The 18,375-nt window shown below is 37.9% G+C and overlaps 1 protein-coding gene across 4 annotated transcripts in view; it reads right to left on the bottom strand.

Moving 5' to 3' along the window:
- Positions 1–18,309, bottom strand: part of helq (helicase, POLQ like) — a 44,481-nt gene extending 26,172 nt beyond the window's left edge. For 3 of the 4 annotated variants that reach the window (XR_011885778.1, XM_072256331.1, XM_072256332.1), the window contains exons 1-8: positions 17,432–18,309; positions 13,207–13,972; positions 11,605–11,783; positions 9,602–9,802; positions 3,821–3,893; positions 2,227–2,324; positions 1,674–1,772; positions 433–578 (exon numbers count right to left, since the gene is read on the bottom strand). Coding sequence is in view for 3 of the 4 variants with exons in the window: in XM_072256331.1 (XP_072112432.1) it covers positions 433–578; positions 1,674–1,772; positions 2,227–2,324; positions 3,821–3,893; positions 9,602–9,802; positions 11,605–11,783; positions 13,207–13,972; positions 17,432–17,629 (1,760 nt within the window). In the remaining variant the exon portion in view is untranslated. Of the gene's footprint in view, positions 1–432; positions 579–1,673; positions 1,773–2,226; positions 2,325–3,820; positions 3,894–8,199; positions 8,705–9,601; positions 9,803–11,604; positions 11,784–13,206; positions 13,973–17,431 lie in introns of those variants that run through there. The other variant, XM_072256333.1, reaches the window with a different exon arrangement.
- Positions 18,310–18,375: the final 66 nt, after the last annotated feature.

Raw genomic sequence — 18,375 nt, 5'->3', positions numbered from 1 at the left:
CCCTTGTACATTCAATTCCCAGGTCTGATCCCCCTGCAGCCATGTCTCTGTTATCCCAACAACATCATAGTTACCCATTCGCACCTGAGCTTCAAGTCATCCGCCTTATTTCTGACACTTCGTGCATTCAGATATAGAATTTTTAACCCATTTCTCCTCTCTCTGTTTAAATCGCTGCCTATTGTGCATAACCCAGCTCCCCGAACTCTCACTGGGCTATACGCCCCTTGAATTGTGTTGTCCTTCTTAATTCAGATTAGAATCTCGAGAGAAATAATGCAAAACCATTAAAACATTAAATGGTTGAATCAGATTTGTGATCAGAATTCAACACCTGCAAGCCTATTCTCTATTAATAACTTACTTAGGTGATTGCTTGAAATTCAACAAATAATATTCCAAAACGCAAATGTGCATTAAATGTGTGCATACTTGTTTAAATACTTGCAGAGCATCTTGCTCACGTTTTCGCAATTCTTTTTGGTTGGACAGAACAAAAGACAAGAATACTTCGGGATAACTTCAGTCACAAGTGCAATAAGATGATCTGGATCAATTTTCTCCATTTGACTTGAATACTATAAGGGAAAACAAAATAAGAAATTATAATATCTTGCTCCCACAATAATAATATATTCTGATAAATACTTAATTCATCATGATTATTTATTCTATTCACACAAGTATAACAATATCAATATTGATGGTGTTGATAGCCTAAAATTTTTTTCATAGTCATAGTCATACTTTATTAATTTAATCCCGGGGGAAATTGGTTTTCGTTACAGTTGCTCCATAAATAATAAATAGTAATAGAACCATAAATAGTTAAATAGTAATATGTAAATTATGCCAGTAAATTATGAAATAAGTCCAGGACCAGCCTATTGGCTCAGGATGTCTGACCCTCCAAGGGAGAAGTTGTAAAGTTTGATGGCCACAGGCAGGAATGATTTCCTATGACGCTCAGTGCTGCATCTCGGTGGAATGAGTCTCTGGCTGAATGTATTCCTGTGCCCACCCGGTACATTATGTAGCGGATGGGAGACATTGACCAAGATGGCATGCAACTTGGACAGCATCCTCTTTTCAGACACCACCGTGAGAAAATCCAGTTCCATCCCCACAACATCACTGGCCTTACGGATGAGTTTGTTGATCCTGTTGGTGCCTGCCACCCTCAGCCTGCTGCCCCAGCACACAACAGCAAACATGATAGCACTGGCCACCACAGACTTGTAGAACATCCTCAGCATCGTCCGGCAGATGTTAAAGGACCTCAGTCTCCTCAGGAAATAGAGACGGCTCTGACCCTTCTTGTAGACAGCCTCAGTATTCTTTGACCAGTCCAGTTTATTGCCAATTCATATCCCCAGGTATTTGTAATCCTCCACCATGTCCACACTGACCCCCAGGATGGAAACAGGGGTCACCAGTACCTTAGCTCTCCTCAGGTCTACCACCAGCTCCTTAGTCTTTTTCACATGTGGCTTAGTATCAATTTTGCCTGAAGCACTTTGGAACATCTTAATAAATTTATAGTTATACAGAAAGACTCCCACAGCTAAGTACCTAAATTGAAATGAACTGGTAATTTACTTTAGAATTGCAGTTAGGCATTAGCTTAGATATCTGCCATTTGGAAAGCTGAATCATTTTGTATTGTACTTTACCTTGTAGTTCAATAGTCGAGCAAATACAAAACCATCTTCTGATTTGCTGTCCACCTCGTAAATACTATCACGAATTTTAACATATTCTTTTAACTGGACCTAGAATGTAATTTTACTAAAGTTTAAAATGAAAAAAAAACTCACAACAAAAGAATGCCATTAAATGAAAGTATTAGAATGTATATCAATTTTTTCTTTGACATTTTCTACACAAAGGGGATATTAGTAACTGGAGTGAAAAATTTCTGCTTAACGCCTCATTTCAGGATCAAAAATCAGGTTATGAAAGAGCCAAACAATTTCTTACATAATAAGCATGCAAAAAGACAAGTTACAAAGTTTAAAAAAAAATTAGTATCACTAATATCCAGTATTGTGTTATCTTAAAATATCTCAGTTATAAGTTACATTTACTGACAAACATGCAACTTTTGAAGTATTATTTTGAGGTCAGAAACTGAAAAGTCAAGTCCAAATATTAAACAGAAAAAGCGATCAAAAGAATTTAAATACAAAACATCCATGTACTGTTGTTACATTTCATCTTACTCACAGGTCGAAAGTTGCTGGTATAATGTTCTGCCTTCAGAAATTGCTGCAAATCAGAGACATTGCTCAGGGTTGCACTCATTCCAATGATTTGTGTGGTTTCTGGATACAGAAACAAAAGTTAAATATCAAATAGTATGCAGCCATTTATTTGGTAAATTAGATTTTCTTGTCAGATAGTTATTTGTATATACTTAAATTTGCCCTGATGGCTACTCTGACAGCAGAAGATCAATAGAGATTAAAAAAAAACGCTCTTTAGAATTCCTTGAACCATTCATGAAATGGCTTGCTTTTTTGCAAGTTTTATTTCAGTTAAGTATTTACAAAATAAACCCTTCAATTACCAACATTCTGGGACCAGCACTTTGTACTAATAATTATCTGTCTGAAAACACCAATAATAAAAATGGCTCATGGAAATGTTTCCATTTCTTACTAAAACGTTAGATGTATCCAGCAGATGTATGTCAGGAGGGATCTCCCCTCTGTGGACTCTATCAGTAACGCAGCCAACACAATCACAGCTGACCCCTCTCCCCATGGATTTTCTCATCTGCCCCCTACCAGCAGTCGGAAGATACAAAAGCCTGAAAGCATGTCCCATCAGGTTCAAGAACAGCTTTTATCCTGCTGTTATAACACTAATGAATGGACCTTTTGTATAATAGGATGGACTCTTGACCTCACAATCTACCTTGTTATGGCCTTGCGCCTGCCTACACTCTCTCTGTAATTGTAACATTTCATTCTGCATTGTTATTGCTCTTCCCTTGTAGTACAAGTACAATATATTGTGATGAAATGGTCCATCTGCATGGAATGCAAAACAAAACTGTTTTGTTTTGCATTCAGTAAATGTGGTAAATAATAAACCAATTCACTAAGCCTCAGATGGTAGTTAAACTCTTTACTTCATTCTTGTAATTTACGAGATGCACTCCCTCTGCCGTTTGTATCATTAGTTTAAGTTATTGGGTCATTTTCATGTAAGTAGAGATTCACAACAGAACTCAAGTCCAGCCACTACTTGGTACCTTACTAGCCGTTCAGTATGTTCTATCATCTGAAACCAGACTACAGACTACTTATGGCTTATCAGTTCTTTTTGAATTCTGGACATAGGCATTAATTATCTATTATTTTTTCCAAATGCAAATCAGATCAAATAATAAAGTACAAGCAAGGTCCCATCTAATAGTTATAACAGTGGTGGGTGGTAGCAGTATGACTGCAAGTGAGGAAAAAACTATTATCAGCTTCAAATCAGAGGAATTTTATAGCGAATGCTGGGGATGTATTGTAAATTAGCAGGACAGTGTTTCTCAATTTTCCAATGCCTTCACAACATTAAACTGTTATCTAATCTGTGTATTCTGTTGCTTTGACAAACTTTGATCAGATTATCTGCACAAAGGTCTTACCACATCCTTCACCCAAACTGAGAAACAGCTTAGTATATACTGCTTCTGCCAATAGCCTGGATCTACTTCTATGCTCAGCAAATAACTTGACATTGAAAAGGTTCCGAGGGAGGGGATTGTGCAGGTAGATTTGAACAAAAACCGAACACCAAAATGTTGCTAGATATTACTCACTGGTCATGTAGAGGATTTTAGACAATGTCATTTCCAGTACTGCTCCGCGGCTCCCTTCACCAAGCATGTGCAGCTATGATTAAAATAGAAAAAAAAATCTAATGATAAACAAGTTTGCATTTATTTTACATTATTAACTTCCAAAAAATTGCACAAGGCACTTCAGAAAGGAGTAAAAATAGCCAACATGCATGACTGGGCACAGAGACAAGGTGACAAATGGTTGCATGTTTAAGTTTTGATGAGTGATGGGAATTGAGGGCAACAGTAGAGATGATTGTTTGAACTAGTCTCTCCCATTAATGTGCACACTTGCTAGTGGATAAGCATTGCGAGAATAACTCTGTTAATAACATGACTGAATAAGACAGATTGACCTAACCATCCATTTTACTTGTGTGTATGGCAAACTGTTAATAGCAAAACAGAAGAATAAACTTGAAAAAAACAATCTTACTAGAGGTTAGATTGGAGGTGTGGCTATAAATCTAAAATAGAGTGGTAAGTGTTAATGTTGAGATTTTTATGAACAAAATGGGAACACTGAGGAAGGGAGAATCTTTTGAATACTGTATTGAAGTACAATAAAACAGAGCGCAGATTAGTGGAATTAGCAAGATTAAACGCAAGAACTTGTAAGACACAGAAACAATACATTTATTGTGATGACGTAGAATGACTTCCAGGGTTAGTAGTTGAGACAACTTTAGTCAAAGTTAAAGATTAACCTTGATAGGAGAATGCGAAATTATGAGATTTAACAATTAGGGGAGGAAGGACCAGTTGTAATTAAAATTATTTGCTTGTAGAGTATACTAAAGGTATGGTTTCTCAATACTTCTGTTCCACCAACTGCAGAATATCCATGTGAAGAGCATTTCCATCAAAATTCTTAAATCTGCATTTCCTATGTATATCTCGGCAGTAAACATTGGGAAGCACTACCACTGGCAGATGGTGTGACAGATTTGCACTGAAATCAGTATTTAAATGGTAATTAATAAACAGAAAGAACAATAAATACACAGATGAGTATTTTAAACACTGGTCTGTTTAGATAGTATAAAATAAAGCAAAAAGCTTTCCACAATACTTTTTGAATTGGGATTCAAGAGAAAAAATATTGCCATGAATCTTACCCTAACCAACTCAAACCAATAACTAGATTATATGCAAACAACAGGAATTCTGCAGATGCTGGAAATTCAAGCAACACACATCAAAGTTGCTGGTGAACGCAGCAGGCCAGGCAGCATCTGTAGGAAGAGGTGCAGTCGACGGTTCAGGCCGAGACCCTTCGTCAGGACTAACTGAAGGAAGAGTGAGTAAGGGATTTGAAAGTTGGAGGGGGAGGGGGAGATCCAAAATGATAGGAGAAGACAGGAGGGGGAGGGATAGAGCCAAGAGCTGGACAGGTGATAGGCAAAAGGGGGATACGAGAGGATCATGGGACAGGAGGTCCGGGAAGAAAGACGGGGGGGGGGGGACCCAGAGGATGGGCAAGAGGTATATTCAGAGGGACAGAGGGAGAAAAGGGAGAGTGAGAGAAAGAATGTGTGCATAAAAATAAGTAACAGATGGGGTACGAGGGGGAGGTGGGACCTTAGCGGAAGTTAGAGAAGTCTGCCATCAGGTTGGAGGCTACCCAGACGGAATATAAGGTGTTGTTCCTCCAACCTGAGTGTGGCTTCATCTTTACAGTAGAGGAGGCCGTGGATAGACATGTCAGAATGGGAATGGGATGTGGAATTAAAATGTGTGGCCACTGGGAGATCCTGCTTTCTCTGGTGGACAGAGAGTAGATGTTCAGCAAAGCGTGTCGGCATTCGGTGGGCTGGTTTATAACAATGCAATACCGGCTACCAACTTCCATTCTGTTTATTGTTACAATTTGTAACAGTGTTGTTATTTGAAATACTGACAATGTAAATACGTTGAGGCTCTAAAATGTTTCAAAGTAAAGGCTGTGGTACATTTATTAGTTAGAAAATTTATGGATTATATTCATTAACACATAATAAATTGCAAGGTATTTCACACTTATATTAACAGATTTCAAAATTATATTAGCAATATTTCAAAATTATATAATGCTAATATAATTTTGAAATAGTTGGTTGTTGAGTTCCTCTCTGTGCCTTGTGGCACATCGGGCAGCAACTTTACTGTTTCTTTAGCATGTGACTGTCTTTTTTATGAGGCCAACTTGCTAGTTCGACACTCAACCCAGTAAGGATGGAAAGCGTGCAAGGAGTCAGCCGGATTCGAACCTGGGACCATCTACATCAAAATCCGGTGTGAATGCCACTACACCACTGGCCAGCTAATTTTGAAATTATGTTAGTATTAAAGGAAACATCCAACTGCGTGTCAACAAAGCTATGGGTGAGGGAACATTTCAGTTATTGTGTGCCCAAACACCCGCACAGATTAGAGGGAAAAGTGATAGCAGGAATAAGCCATCTGGCCCTCCAAACTTGGTATTCCATTCAATATGTTCATGGTTGATACTCTATTTCAATGCCATATTCCCAGTCTTTCCTCAGACTCCTTGACATCTTTTGTGTTTACCAGCTATCTGTCAGTTTAAGTATGCTTCTGTCATCTGTGGTACAGAATGCCAGATTCACCACCCTAGGTAAACATATTTCTCATCTCAGTCCTAAGATCATAGCCATGTAGTTCTAGACCCTCCATCAAGGAGATGCATCTGCCCCATATCCAGTTTATCTAGCTCTGTCAAAATCTTATAAGTTTCAAAGAGATCCCCTATTATTTTGCCAAACTCCAATGAATGCAAGCCTTACTGACTTAACTTCTCCATACACGATGGCTCTGTCATCAATCTGGTAAATATTTGCTGCACTTCCTCAATGGCAAGTTTATCCCCAAGTTCAAGAGATGAAAACTTCAGACAATACTCCAAACTTATGGTCTCACCAAGGCTCTATATAATTGTATTAGGACATTCTCCTTTCTGTATCTAAAAATTCTTTCAATGATGCTACTATGCTTTATTAACTGCTTGCTGTACCTGAAAGTTTCCTATCAATGATTGGTATTGGATAATAAGGCAGCCTTAGCACAGTAATATTTCCCGACTTGTGCTAAATAATTTACTGTCTTTATTTTTATCTACGCAAATACAAAACTTTATATTTATTTGCAACATGCTATATAGCTGCTACATATCTGCCCACTCAATCAACATGTCTAGATCACCTTGAAGCCCCTTTGCACTTGTGTCACAATCCCACCCAGTTTTATGTCATTGGTAAACTTGTAATTTGCTCCTTTGTCAAAATCATTTATGTATATAATGAATAACTGGGGCACAAGCACTGATCCCATTCATGCACTTTCAATCAATTCCCCACTCACTCAACTTTTACACCAAGGCAAGTTATAATCAATTAATTTACCAACCATTCACGCCTTTCGGATGCACCAGAGCGCCCAGGGGAAATCCAAGCAGTCACAGGGATAATAAAAAATTCTAACACATGATGAGGTCAGGACAGAATACCCATCAGTACTGCTGTGAAGTAGAAGCTCTACTATCTGTACCACCAATGGATCTACGCACTCCAGTGACATGGGTTCAATCTCAACTTTCAGTATCAACACAGAATTTGTACATTTTCCTTTGAGTCTGTCGGTTTGCCCCAGATGCTCTTTGTTTTTCTTCCACATCCCAAAGAAATGCTGTAGCCACTGAAAATTGCTGCTGGTTTGTAGAGTAGTTATTGTATTGGGGAAGTTGATGGAGAAGAGGGGAAGAATTAAAAACGGGATTAGTATAAATAGGTGTTTAATGGTTAGTGTAGGCTCAGTGAGCTCAAGGGCCTCTCTCCAAGCTACAGGACACTTTCACTCTACCAATGGCATTGCTTTGCCACTGATCATAAGTTCTATATTAATAAATATAACTGGTGTAATGCCCAGCAATGAAGGAAATTTGCCCTGGAGTGAGCAAGTGCACAACCTGTAGAATACACGTGTAACTGTAGTGCTAATTAACTCAGTAAAATGGTGACAAAACAGAGGCAGGAAAAGCTACTTTGCTGCTTGAGCCAACTCCACTGTTCAATAAGATCATGGACCCCCCCCCGCCCCCGCCAACACCTTATCAGTTACTCATTTCTGCATTAGTCCCATATTTCTCAATTTTCTTGGTATCCAAAATCCTACTGATTCAGTCTTTAATATGATTATGAAGACACGTAGTCCTCTTTTATTGTCATTTAATAATGCATGCATTAAGAAATGATACATTATTTCGTCCGGTGTGATATCACAAAATACAGGACAAACCAAGACTGAAAAAACTGACAAAACAACATAATTATAACGTATAGTTACAAACAGTGTAACAATACCATAACTTGTTGAAGAAGTCTGTGAGCACAGTAAAGTTCAAAGTTTCTCAAATGTCCCACATCTCACGCAGACAGGAGAAGGAAGAAAAACTCTCCCTGCCATGCCGACCACAATCCAACTCTGAGTCGTCCGAAAACTTTGAGCTCTGATCAGCTCTCCAACACCGAGTACTGAGCGCCATCTCTGTCCAAACGTTTCGACCTCCTTCTCGGTCACCAAAAGCAGGCAAGGCCAGGGATTTTGAGGCCTACCCTCTGAAAGATTCACGACCGCACAGTAACGACAGCAGCGAACAGGCGTTTCAGAAATTTCTCCAGATGTTCCTCTGTGCTTTCACGTCCATTCTCCATCAAATCAGAATTGTCCACGGCCCCTATTTAATGGATACGATATCATTTTTACCGGAGAGCTGCGCACGCGCGGCGCACTGCCATCTTCTCCTCCTGCCGAAGTGACTGAGGGTCCATTGCCCTCTTGTGCAGTGAATTTCAAAGATACATTAGATCTGGGTAAAGAAATTTCCTCACATCATAATCCGGAGCTGTTGTTATGACACTCTTACTCTTGGTTCTTATACACCTTGATCCAGGAGAAACATTATCTCTATATTTACCTTATCAGGACCTGCAAGAATATTCTATATTTCATCTTTCATTCTTCTAAAATCAAGAGTATAACCCCAAACAACTTAATCTATTCTCATAGAACAGACCAGCTATGCCAACAATCAATCTGACTGCACTTCACAACTGCAAGCAGATCACTCCTTAGGCTGGAAGGGTAAATCCATAAACATAATATTTCTGGTGTCATCTCACCAGGGCCCTGTATAAATGCATTAAAACCATATATTCGCAGCAGTATTAATCTTGTGACTGACCACACTATTACACAAGTTGGATCTCAACAGGCAGCTTCTGCTTTTTTGTGACCACAAATAAAAGGTTAAAAGGGAGATTGAATTGTAGTTAACGTGACTCCATACGAGTGAAGAACAAACTAAATTTTCACTGGAAAGTACAAGCTAATGCAAATTTTAAAATTATATGTGCTTGCCCTAATGATCATTGGTCAAGTAACACATCGTTAACAACCTACTTCCCCATGTAAGGATGAGACGTTTTAGCAGAATTCTTCATTCAAGTAGTAAGAAGCCTGCTTATAGGAACTCTAAAACAGGTGACTAGAACTGAGACTTCTATTTGTACTGTTTCCCTCTGAAAAAAAGTTGCCCTGCTGCTTTTGTATAAAGTGTAGTTGAAACCGAGTTAGGTGTGGAGAATTGAATCTACATTAGTCCATCCTATGATGCTGCACCACTACACCACCATTTTGTTTTATTTTTGGATTCTTTAAGATAAATCAGTGATCAATGTGACAACAATCAATCAGCAAACTTACCTCATCAACCACAAGAAGACCCAAAGCATTAATCCTTTCTGTTTCTATTAGGGAATTAACTAAACTGTGGGCTTTCTCAATGGTTGCAATATACAGAGAATTCTTCTTTCTTCGCTTGATTGGTGGGAACCTGCCTTTAGTTCCAGCATACTCTTCCACTAAGAAATTACATTCTATTCCGAAAGCTGAAAGATCTCGCACCTAAAGGAAGTGAACATTGTTGCTTTTAATTCATCAGGTTATTAAAACAACAGAATTCCTTTCTCAAATTCCCTTTGACCCTGGTTACATGAATTCAATGGACTACGTACAGGTCTAAGGTTACACTGGACAACAAATTTTTTCAAAAGTGTTGCTTTCTCAGAATATTTTTTTGTTTATGACAGACTACTTGAAGATGAACACAAATATAACTTCAGACTACTTGTATCACATAGGAAACCTTTCACCATGCTCGTCACTAACAGCACTAAGATTTGCAGGGAAGATGTCTAAATGGGAATGCAGAAAATGAATCTTTAGTGACACGTTGCATTTCATGGTTTTATATGCTTGAAGCATGCTTTCAACCAGCTGCATGTAGTTTAGTGTTCTGTAGATGCCGAGAAAAATTTCAACAACTTCCTTGAATGCCTTCCATGTGATTTTCTCTGGTCCCACTAGAAATTCTTCAAATTCCCTGTTATTGATGACCTGTTCCTGATTTGTGGACCAACAAAAATGCTTTCCTTAATCTTGGCATCAGTTATTCTGGGAAGCATCTGTCTCAAATATCAAAATCCTTCATAGAACTCTTTGTGCCTGGTGTTAGCAAATTCCATCCTTACAGTCCTGAACCCAATAATTATTACTAAAACCTGTCCTGCCATGCAGCAGCTGCGCCGCCTAAGCATGCCCAAGCATGCCTGTACCAGATAGGAAACTTTCCAGCTTACATTGTAGGCAAAATTTTAATTGACTTGAATTATGAATTGAAATAATAAACGTAAGTTTATTAAAAAATGGTGCGTGGTAGGGAAATTTCATGGTAATTTTCATGATCAGTAGACCAAAATTCATAAGATACACCTAAAGGTGTTCAGGAAGCAAAATCTTTGTTGTCCAGTGTTATTAGTCTCTAAACAAACTCCCAGACATGGTCTATAATGTTTGGACGAACTCAGCATCTGAGTTTCATTTGATTTAAGATTAAGCTTTTCATTCGAACAGAAGTTTATTGACAGGTGTACCATCACAAAGAACATGCTTTATTCACTGTTCTCCAACTTAGTATTCTAACAATCAAGTAAATACCTGTGAAAAGGAGTTTTGGTATAAACCTTTTTTTGTATATCAACTATAATATTATCTGCAACAGGGTTAGGTTACAGTTCACAATATAACTAACTCTGGTGTACATTACATTAATAAGCAATTTTTGGCATTATTTACACAACTTCCATGATCAAAAATCAACTTCTGGCTGTGACAAAATGAAGACATGCACGATCACAGCAATTCAGTGGAGAAAATCCTGATTTATCTGAAATGTTTAACTTCCATTCTCCCTGACATCAACTCTATATAATGGAACAAATGACCAACATCATTATTCAGGTCAGTGGGTTCAAACTGTGTTTATTAGCAACGTATCAGATTCTAGTACCAATGTTTGGTCACACAATATATTATTTATAATTATGCAATATGTAAAACATGAATTTATTGACCTACAACTACAATAACGATCTTTACTATTTTAAAATCAAAGTAGATTTCTTCAATAATTTGAAAAGTGGAATGCACTTTGGTAAGAACCACTGGGCCTTTAAGACCCACTGACATAAATGCAATAGACTACATCTTTATGAAGTTAAAAAAATTCAGAATATGCAGCACAATTGACAACATTATGGTGTGTTATACAACTGCCATAAACTGAACATAATTCCTAATATTCCTCACCTTTATTCTAATTCCAGTTTTAAATATAGAATTGTTAGTTACTGAACAACTTTCCTCACCTTCTCCTGGACAATAGCCACATATGGCAAAATAAACAGTGCATCTCTTTTCCTGCACAGTAGCTCCTGCATGATCAAAATTTCAGCAACCAATGTCTTCCCACCACTCGTTGGCAGAGAATAAATAAGATTTTTTCTTTCTTGCACAGATTTTAATGTCAGGCAAGCATGTTGCCACTCTGTGAAGTTTAACAATAAAAACAGCTTTTTATTATAAACAATGTTAAAACAAAGTCGATATTAAGTATAATTTGTACTCATTTAGCTATATGTCATTTTGCAAAAAACGTTGAATTCTATGAAAAAGTGTAATAATAAAATCATTCACAAAATTGGCAAATGAAATAAAATTTTCCAGAATATTCTGATAGTGTATTAATAAAAACAAGATATTAAGGAAGAAAGGTCAGGAATTACCAAAAATTACTGTCATTAATATAAAATGCTGCATTAATATATTATCCTAGTCCTTATCTCATTTGTAAATGCCACAAGTATATGAAAATAAAATCAGCAGTAGGAAATGATTACTGAGTGAGTAACGTTGAGTTGACATTATTTACTGGTAAAGTATGGCTATTGCATTACCCGATTAACAAATTTCCTAATCAACAATTTTGGAAATTAATTCATTAGAGGCTATATCCAAGCCAGACAAAGTTGACAAAGTATTCCCATCTATTGTGATAAAGCATATGTCCAAGCCATAGAGGCATATCACAAAAAAGGTCCCTTCAGCCAATTGGTCCACACTGACTGAGATTTCCATCTAAGCTAGTCTTACCTGCCTGCATTTGACCCACATCCTCTGAAAGTTTCCTTTGCATACACTTGCTCAAGTACTTTTTAAATGTTGGTGACGTACCTGCTTCAACCACAACTTTTGGCAGCTCATTCTACATAATGAACACTCTGGAGAAAAAGCTGCCCTATGCCCTTTTGTCTCGATTCCCCAGTCCAGGGGAAAAAGACCATGTGCATTCACCCCATCTGTGACTCTCATGATCTTCTAGACCTCTAAGTTTACCCCTCATTCTCCAATTAAAAAAGCCCCAATCCTTTTCCACAAATCATTCCCTCAAGTCCTGGCAGCATCCTCAAACCTCCCCTGCACTCTTTCCAGCTTTATGACATCTTTCCTATAGCACAGTAACCAAATCTGAGCATAATATTCCAAATGTGGTCTCACCGGCAACATAACATCCCAACTTCCATACTTAATGTCTTGACTCATGAAGGTCATTATGCCAAAACCTTTCTTCACCACCCCGTCCACTTGTGATGTCACCTCCAGGGAACCATGTACTTGTACTCCAGGTCCCACTGTTCTAGAACACTTCCCAGGGTCCTGCTATTTACTGAGAGAGGCCTTCGCACTTCAATGACATGCAACATATAGAGTACAACTTTAACCCCTCTCCAACTGCAACATAGTATCACTGAACCTTGTTAGCAGGTTATTTTGCCAATCTGACCAGTTTGCCTATACACTTTGCATTCTAACTTGTTACTATTTACTAGAATGAGTTCTAGATCATAAGGTGCAAAAAAATCACTCCTTTTATCATTATATAATATTTAAAATTTTTTCCTTTCTTTTACCGTAAAGCTCTTTGATGCCTTTGAATTGGAACATCAAATCCTTAACTTTGCTTGGAAGTCCATAAAAAGGGCCCATATCAATATCTGTAGTAGCTTCAATAGTTTTCATTGCAACATCTATTTGTTCAGATAGGATAATCTCCTTCAACTGTTTACTTCTTGATAACTGTGGTGTTGGCGACTTAGCATTTTCAGCCATTACATTTTTCATCCGATCTTTGAGGCTTAGCTGCTTATGTGTTCCAGAATTTGGTGTCCTCCATTGGTTTTGCGCATTATGATTTTCTATTCCTTTATTCAAGAATAAAGGATTGCTAGAATGGCCCTCCACAATGCAGTTCAATGGCAGGTTGGCTTTTGGCTCTACTGTTTTGCTTTCATGTTTTACCAGTGGAGAGTCAAATTCCTCCATTAGTGCAAGCTGTGAGCTTGGTAATTCATCCAGTTCATCTATATTTCCAGCATGCAACACAGACAAAGTTTTAGAACAAGACTGTTCAGTTCTAACAGTACTTCTGCTCCTACAGGAATCTTTAATTGATTCAACATCTTCTGAAAGTTTGTGAATTTTCTCATCATTTTGTAAATTAAGCGTGCCAGAATTCTGAAATGTTAGATGACCCAGAGTATTTTCCCCTTCATTATTCGGACTTGAAGTACAAACAAAATGTTTTCTTTCTGAACCTTCAAACTGTGCCTGTAACCAGCTGTCATCTCCAAAACCATCATAGTCTCCAAAGAGGTCCTCTTGACTGTCGGAGTTAATCTGAAATAACACAATTTCTTAATTAAAACAGTACACACAAGCAGATCAAGTAATATATCAGCAATACAAGCACTAAGTAGATGTTGGTGTTGACAATCTAAAACCTAGGTTATGTTATACTGTATAGGTAATTGTACCATTTATAAATATAAAGGAGGAGAAACATATTTTCTGTTCAGTATTCGTATTTTTATGATTGATAAAACATTAAAACTGTAGTAACCAATGAATGCAAATAGGACTATGCAGTCATAGACTGCTCACATTGTCCTGTTCTTGCATTGGATACTATGGCCTGAATTTTGTGGTCAATGACAAAGTGACAATACTCATAAATGATCTCAAAATTTAGCAATCTAAACTGAGGATTTTGTCTTCGTTGATCTCTACTGCTGCCTCTCCTCCACTCCCTTCACCAACACCCGCTCCCCAGAAAAAAAGCCCTAAAAGAACTCTTGCGATGTCTGTCAAGGAAGCTAAGCTGTGAACACCATGAAGAGTTATACAACAAACAAACGAAATGAATGTCAACTAACATTTTAAAATACTATATTTAGCATTACAGAATAAACATTTAAACATATACACAAGATTAAAGATGGGATAAAAATGTTACTTAAAAACAGATGCTGCCTGCGGCGTAACAGGCAGTACGTACTTAGAAACATAATTTTTAATTACCCAAGGAATCTGCATATTACTTTTCAGTTTTCAAATTATAAATATGGGTCAGTACTCAAGTTAAAAATTTACACTCCATGGTACAAAGTATTATATTTTTAGCGTGTTTTACTGTCAGTTTCACAGCTTCATTATAAATGAAGAGCAATACTTTTGGTTACAATTAGTCAATGGAAATAGCAACAGTGTATAAAGGTCAATTGATACAAACAGTAACACATGAACTTCAGGAACAAAGGGAAATTCCTTCATATATTGCCTGTTTGATCCCTCCACCATAGTTTTTCCATTTTAAATTAATATTCTCATTTTGAAATGTGTGAAAATCTGTTATGCAATTTCTCACTATCCCCTAACCAGGTGCTGTAATCTCTGCATTATGAAACCGTAGAGGCTGTACTCCTTATACATGTGACAATGTGAGACTTTAAAATCTGAGCTGATTATATTGTGTACCCTGATTCAATGACAGCCTTCTAACCATGCTTCACCTTGCCTAAACAAAGATACTTTTGACTCAACCTCATTAATTTTACACTATGTAATTAAAATTCACTATTAACCAATTTACTATTACTCATTTTACGCAATTTTGTAATGTCAGAATTCTACTCTTACCCACAATGAAGTTTAACTATAATTTAAAAAAAACAGCTGTAACTTGGTTTAAGAATTAGTAGTTTATTCTCTAAAAGCATTATGAGAACAGCGGTGAGATATTATACAGGTAAGTTATGCTAAACATTGTGTTGATGGATATAACAACACGTCCTAGAATACTAGTAGACATGGAGGGCATGGTGGGAGTGTTCTCTGATAAGTTGGTTGGCTCTTACTGGTTCTCTTTAAAAGATGGGCACATTAGCTCTTTATAGAATTAAGGGTCCATCTTTACAGCAATACAAGGTAGAAACTATTCTCAACACATACAACCCTTGTAATATAATCTTAATTTTTTTCACTTACCCATTTAAATATTTATTGTAAGTATATGCTTACAGTAACTCAGTTTTTCTTCTCTATATTTATCATGTAATTCATTGTACTGCTGCTGTAAAGTTCACAAATGTCACGACATATGCTGGTGATGTTTAACCTGATTGTGACTTGTATGTGTTTGGAGCAATGAAGTAGATTCAGTAGAGTGATTCAATATACCCATAAATGTGGATCCCTAATTTCTCTGTAAATTACATCAAGAGTTATATCTGCATTTTTGTACATAGTTTAAGACAATTAGATCAAGTATCACTATGTGCATTGTTGGATTTTGTTATTCAGACCTTGGCTGTTTGTCATACCCTACATTTCTATACAACTTAAAATACAAGTATGACCCATTAACTCATGGAAGCTCTACATTATATATTAATGACTTGGATGAGGGAATTAAATGGAGCATCTCCAAGTTTGCGGATGACACGAAGCTGGGTGGCAGTGTTAGCTGTGAGGAGGATGCTAAGAGGATGCAGGGTGACTTGGATAGGTTGGGTGAGTGGGCAAATTCATGGCAGATGCAATTTAATGTGGATAAATGTGAAGTTATCCACTTTGGTGGCAAAAATAGGAAAACAGATTATTATCGGAATGGTGGCCGATTAGGAAAAGGGGAGTGGTCATTATACACCAGTCATTGAAAGTGGGCATGCAGGTACAGCAGGCGGTGAAAAAGGCGAATGGTATGTTGGCATTTATAGCAAGAGGATTTGAGTACAGGAGCAGGGAGGTACTACTGCAGTTGTACAAGGCCTTGGTGAGACCACACCTGGAGTATTGTGTGCAGTTTTGGTCCCCTAATCTGAGGAAAGACATCCTTGCCATAGAGGGAGTACAGAGAAGGTTCACCAGATTGATTCCTGGGATGGCAGGACTTTCATATGAAGAAAGACTGGATGAACTGGGCTTGTACTCGTCTGAATTTAGAAGATTGAGGGGGGATCTGATTGAAACGTATAAGATCCTAAAGGGATTGGACAGGCTAGATGCAGGAAGATTGTTCCCGATGTTGGGGAAGTCCAGAACGAGGGGTCACAGTTTGAGGATAGAGGGGAAGCCTTTTAGGACCGAGATTAGGAAAAACTTCTTCACACAGAGAGTGGTGAAGCTGTGGAATTCTCTGCCACAGGAAACAGTTGAGGCCAGTTCATTGGCTATATTTAAGAGGGAGTTAGATATGGCCCTTGTGGCTACGGGGGTCAGGGGGTATGGAGGGAAGGCTGGGGCGGTGTTCTGAGTTGGATGATCAGCCATGATCATAATAAATGGCAGTGCAGGCTCGAAGGGCCGAATGGCCTACTCCTGCACCTATTTTCTATGTTTCTATTATGATAGTGTCAAGGCGGTACTGTTTATAACTTGAACATTAGAATGCGAAATTTTAAAATCAGAAATCCAGAGCTTTTCCATCAGTTCCACTCACTGTTCTCTTTCAAAATCCCTTCAAGTCTCCCAATTCACTGACAATAGGAGTAATTTACCAATCATAAGATATGGCAAACAGTCAGCTCATCTTTGGGATGTGGAAGGAAACGGAACAGTGAAAACATGCAAATTCCATTAGTGATTAGGATCAAACCTGAAGCACGGAAACAGTGAAGCTGTCCCATTTTGTAGTCAAATATACTTTGCTGTCCTACTGTGTCCTTATATTTAACATTCTGTTAGTTATTTCTATAATCTCAATCTTTTCTTCTGTATTTGTTCTATATCGCCCTTTTGACACATAAAATCCAAATTTCTTATCTACATCAGGCAAATCTCTGAAGTTTGCTGTGTTACCTGGTCCATATGGTCCTGGATTACTGATGCTTCAGACTGCATGTCCTCCTTTTGCTTCTGAGTCATTTCAGAAACACTGATGTTGTTATTGCTTGTTTTCTTACTAGGTGGCAGGGTCTCCTTAATTTCCCTAACTCTCTTTCGCATGCAAACCCATTGATTATCATCTACATTCTCATCAGCCTGGTCCAAATCCATTTTAAGGCATACATAAAGTCACAGCAGCTCTGTCTTGTTCCTTTGTATGCCAAGGGACATAAAGTCCACTTCATTCTGCAGCATCACCCCAGAAAACCCAATGCTGAAAATGTACTCAGCTATTAAAAATTACAATTACATCCCCAAATATTTTTGAGCCTTAAAAAATCTACAAGTGTTCATATCATAAAAGAAATCATAGCTCAAAAATCCTCCTGATGATCACAGGCATTAAAAGTATTATAATTAGATGGTCTTAAAAAGTCCTTGTGTTTAGGTATCACCTTTCAAGTCCTTATCAGAAAATAATTTTAGAACAAGAGACTTTTGAAAGTGAAGTCACTCTTTTAATACAAGAATCTGATCAGCGATTACTCTTTCAACACTTTCCCACAATATGAAAGTAACTGACTGGCAGCTTAAAGTTCATCCCACTAATACCCCAAAATTCACCCACTCCCATACTTACAATAACAACCCCAAACTTCCACAGACCCTAAAGTTCACACCCACATTGGCAGTGTGCCACTAACATATTACATTCACACCTTTAATTTTCCCATACACGTGAACATGCAAAGCCATATTCACACTGAAGGAATCTCAACCTCTCTCTTAACGTCCCTACAGCGGTAACTTAAACGGACACGAACTGAGACAGGACTCCCTTTGCCATCCAGCTCCCACTAAGCGCGTACTGCGCAGCTGCACGGACCCGTATCTCGGCGTCATTTCCGGACTCGAGC

This window comes from Mobula birostris, chromosome 4 (assembly GCF_030028105.1).
Source record: "Mobula birostris isolate sMobBir1 chromosome 4, sMobBir1.hap1, whole genome shotgun sequence".
NCBI classification, from domain to species: domain Eukaryota; kingdom Metazoa; phylum Chordata; class Chondrichthyes; order Myliobatiformes; family Myliobatidae; genus Mobula; species Mobula birostris.
Note: the sequence above shows the minus strand (reverse complement) of the source record. Positions and strands in the feature narration are given on the sequence as shown.